The sequence below is a fragment of the Myotis brandtii genome, unplaced genomic scaffold (assembly GCF_000412655.1).
Source record: "Myotis brandtii unplaced genomic scaffold, ASM41265v1 scaffold196, whole genome shotgun sequence".
NCBI lineage: Eukaryota > Metazoa > Chordata > Mammalia > Chiroptera > Vespertilionidae > Myotis > Myotis brandtii.
Window position 1 is genome coordinate 5036328 of NW_005357311.1, and position 3692 is coordinate 5040019.

Sequence of the window (3692 nt, forward strand, 5' to 3'; positions counted from 1 at the left end):
ATATATATATATAATATATATGAAGTTGTCCAGTGTTCCATAGTGAGTAAATTGCAGAGTTGGGATTTGAACCCAGGCAGATAGGAAACCCGGATTCTTGTCCAAGTTCTAGCAGGACTTGCCACTAGGACATGTCCCTGAACCTTATTGTCCCCATTAATAAAATGAGGGAAGTGGACTAAATCCGAGTATGCAGGTTCCAACACTGGGTGCCTGCCCAAGGGATGAGGCAGGTAAGGGAAATGTGGACGGAACGTAAGGCAATACCGAGATGTGGGGACAGTGGTAATGAGAGATCTCGAATCCTGTCTAAAGGAAGGCAACTGCTGCTCACATTCAGTGGTGTTTTGTTGGTGATGGTGGGCTTTTTGTTTTTGTTGTTCTTGACAGATATACTTTCATTTCATTTTGTTTTACAAGAGAAGCTGGAAGTCTGGATACTTTTGTATAATTTATCAGTGTTTAGAACCCTTGGAGAGGCCAGCCGTACACATGGGCTGGCTGATTTATGACCTCTTGACTAGCTGATCTCCCCTGACTTAAAGGATTCCATGATTGAATAAGCTGTTTTTACACAGTGGTGGAAACAAAATCCAAATTACAGAAATAGGCAGTTTAAAACATTAATGAAAGGGAGTATGGATTTAGAAAGTGTCTCAACACAGCCTACATAAATATTGATTAGGAGCCAGGTTAATTGAAAAGCCAAGGTACACTAATAGAAGAACAAAGTATTTCTTTGTGTTCCTTTTGTGTTGTATTAAGAGTAAATCAGCAATATTTATCCAATGCTAATTCTCAGTTTGCAGACAGCTAATGGAATTATGAGACGAGCTTATTGAAATTCTTTTCTTAGACATAGAGACTTGCCCAAGAATGGTGAGTATTAGGAACTTTAGTCAGCACTTGTTCAGAATAGTAAATTCGAGCATGTGATCTATGCCATTGTGTGTACAAAGTAATGTTTCCTGAGACATTTTCTATATATATATTGGCTGTTTTGTTTTTTGGGTTGGTTTGTTGTTTCCCCTCCTCTGCTTATCAGATTTCCTTCTAAATCCTGGCATTTGACAATGTTGCAGGGCCAGTTTCTCTGTGAATCCAGTAAAACATACTGGTGGTTTCACAATTAAGCCAAATTTGGGTTTATGGCTTATGCAGGTTTATGTGAATTCCTGCGTTTGTTTTTGTGTATTGTGTATATACTCAGAAGGTCCTTTTCAAAGAGAAAAGGAGGGTGGGCAGAATCTCTGGTCTGAATCTGGAAAGATGGGTTTATTCATCAATGACATCATTAGGACTGTATTTTCTCTTGGTTAATAAACTATTTGTTTGGCGGGTATTGGAAGCCAGCCAGAGCTAGTCATGCCATTTCTTGGAAATGATCTGAAGCAACTGGTAATTGAAATGATAATCATTTGATCAGAGTGAGAGCTATTTGAAAATAACACTCATCTCCAAACTTGTCTCTTCTAGGGAACCATATTTGGTAAAATTGTTGTCAAATTCCATCTTGGCTAATGTTGAGACTTATATAGCATGATAATTATTTTCCAGTCTATTCTAAACGAGATTTCTGATCTGCCCTGTCCAGAAGCTGTTCCCATATGTTTTGAAACAATAACCCAGGCTGAATTTTCAGTCTGACATTTAATAATAACCATGTAATAGCTATAAAATGCGTGACAACTACAGATCTTTTATTGCAAGAGGATAGTGTAGTGAATCAGAGTGAAATCATCCGTTGAAATGGTACTTTGTAATATGCCCCATTGTTTACGTAAAGCATTGAAATATTTTTTTCTTGAGCAGAGGGTCAAAATAGTTTCCACTTTGTCTCCCATTTAGTGGAAGTTCATAGTTAATCGTGATAAGAGAAAAGATTCCATTACGAAAGTTTTACTTTTCATTTTTGATAGAGTATTTGTTATTTTGCTACTGCCTAACAAACTTTCTTCTCAGAAGCAGCTCAGCTTGGAACTGGAGGAGCAAAAGTGTAATTTTAGATCCCACCTTAAAATATTTTTAAAAACTAAACCCAGGGTTGTTGTTTTTTTATTGTGTGAGACTTATCTTAATAAACCCTTTTTTGTTTGCTTTGGAGTAGCGTGTGCAATGCTGTGGGGTGTGTGTGTGTGTGTGTGTGTGTGTGTGTGTGTATGTGTGTGTGTGTGAAGGAGGAAAGAGTCATGTTTAACAGCAAAATTAGTCAAAATCACTTGTGAATTCCTTTTGTTTAATAGCTTAGAGACATCTTCCTGTTGTTGTTTGTCAAAAATATTTCTCAGATTTTGTAAGCTTGGGGGTTTTCACAGCTAAGCTTTTTTTTCAGAAATGTGAACTAAAAGAAATGAAAGAAGTCAGTTCAAGTTGAAATGTCAAAGGTTTCAAATAATTTAACTTAAAACCCAGTGAGATGATCTTAAGCCTTTTCCAAAGAATCTTTGAGTAAGAGAGGCCCTCCTCTGCTCCATGTATGGACATCTATTAAATATCTCGCTGGATTAATTCTGAGTCAGAAAAGTTGGTTGTTTCCTGGAAGCAATTAGAGATGCTTAAAATTCAAATTTATGATCCATAGGAGAAACTTAAGTTTCAACTACTTTTCTTAGATTCAAAGGCTTTCTCCTCACTCGCCCTCTCGCCTCTTACCCCATATGTATTAAAAGAAAAAAAATCAGTACATTTCTCAACTTACAAAGTTTTTAAGAAACATGAGTATGTGTAAGTTTCTTTCAGTGGGAAGCACATAACATTTATGAAGTATTTCTTTTGGGATTACATCACAGTTTTATTTAATTTTTAGGACAAAAGTTAAATTCAATATTTGTGTGTAAGCCAAGGGAAAATGTACCATAAACATAGGAATTTTAGGGTGAGTCAGAGTTCCAAGAATCCCAGATTTACTTAGACTATTTATATAGAGACAGGCTAACCATTAGTCATCTAGTTCTCACTTTTTTACTTTTGCAATTAATTGCACTTAAAAATTAGCTTTCACCCAAGTGGTTAGATAGGCAGAGTGAGTTTTGGCAACTAGCATTAAAAAATGGCTGTTAGAATTACTGCCCAAGTTTTGTACTTTCTAATCATATAACAAATATATCTTATAAATTATTCCTCAACTAGACAACCAGCAGTGAAAAAACACTGAAATGAAGTGAGTTATTGAAGATTCTCTGTCACCGAAAAGCACATTGTCAGCTGGCGTAAGGTTAAGCTGCTCAAATAGTTTTTCAGATGGGCTTTGTTGAAAATTTATCATTTACCCCAGAACCACAAATAATGGTTTTTGTTCTTTCCCCAACCACCTATTGTAGGATGAAGTCATTGCTGTTTCTGAAAAAGTGATTGTGAAGCTTGAAGACCTGGTCAAGTGGGTACATTCTGATTTCTCCAAGTGGAGATGTGGCCTCCGCGCTGGGTCCCTGAAAACAGAGGCCTTGGGAAGGAATGGACAGAAGGAAGCTCTGCTGAAGTACAGGCAGTCAACCCTCAACAGTGGACTCAACTTCAAAGACGTCCTCAAGGAAAAGGCTGACCTTGGTAAATACACTTCGTACTTCTAAATCCAATGTGTGGGCGTATACAGTAACCTTTTTTGGTTGTAGATTTTTCTGGAAACCCTGATATATATTTGCTGATATATATACATATAAATACTGTATAAATATAATATATATATATGTTCT

At 36.6% G+C, this 3692-nt stretch overlaps 1 protein-coding gene across 3 annotated transcripts in view; it reads left to right on the forward strand.

Moving 5' to 3' along the window:
- The window catches only part of ARID5B (AT rich interactive domain 5B (MRF1-like)), a 183612-nt gene that overhangs the window by 26316 nt on the left and 153604 nt on the right, over positions 1 to 3692 (forward strand). For all 3 annotated transcript variants that reach the window (XM_014538742.1, XM_005865124.2, XM_014538743.1), the window contains one exon: positions 3321 to 3546. In XM_014538742.1, coding sequence (XP_014394228.1) covers positions 3321 to 3546 — 226 coding nt within the window. The remainder of the gene's footprint in view (positions 1 to 3320; positions 3547 to 3692) is intronic.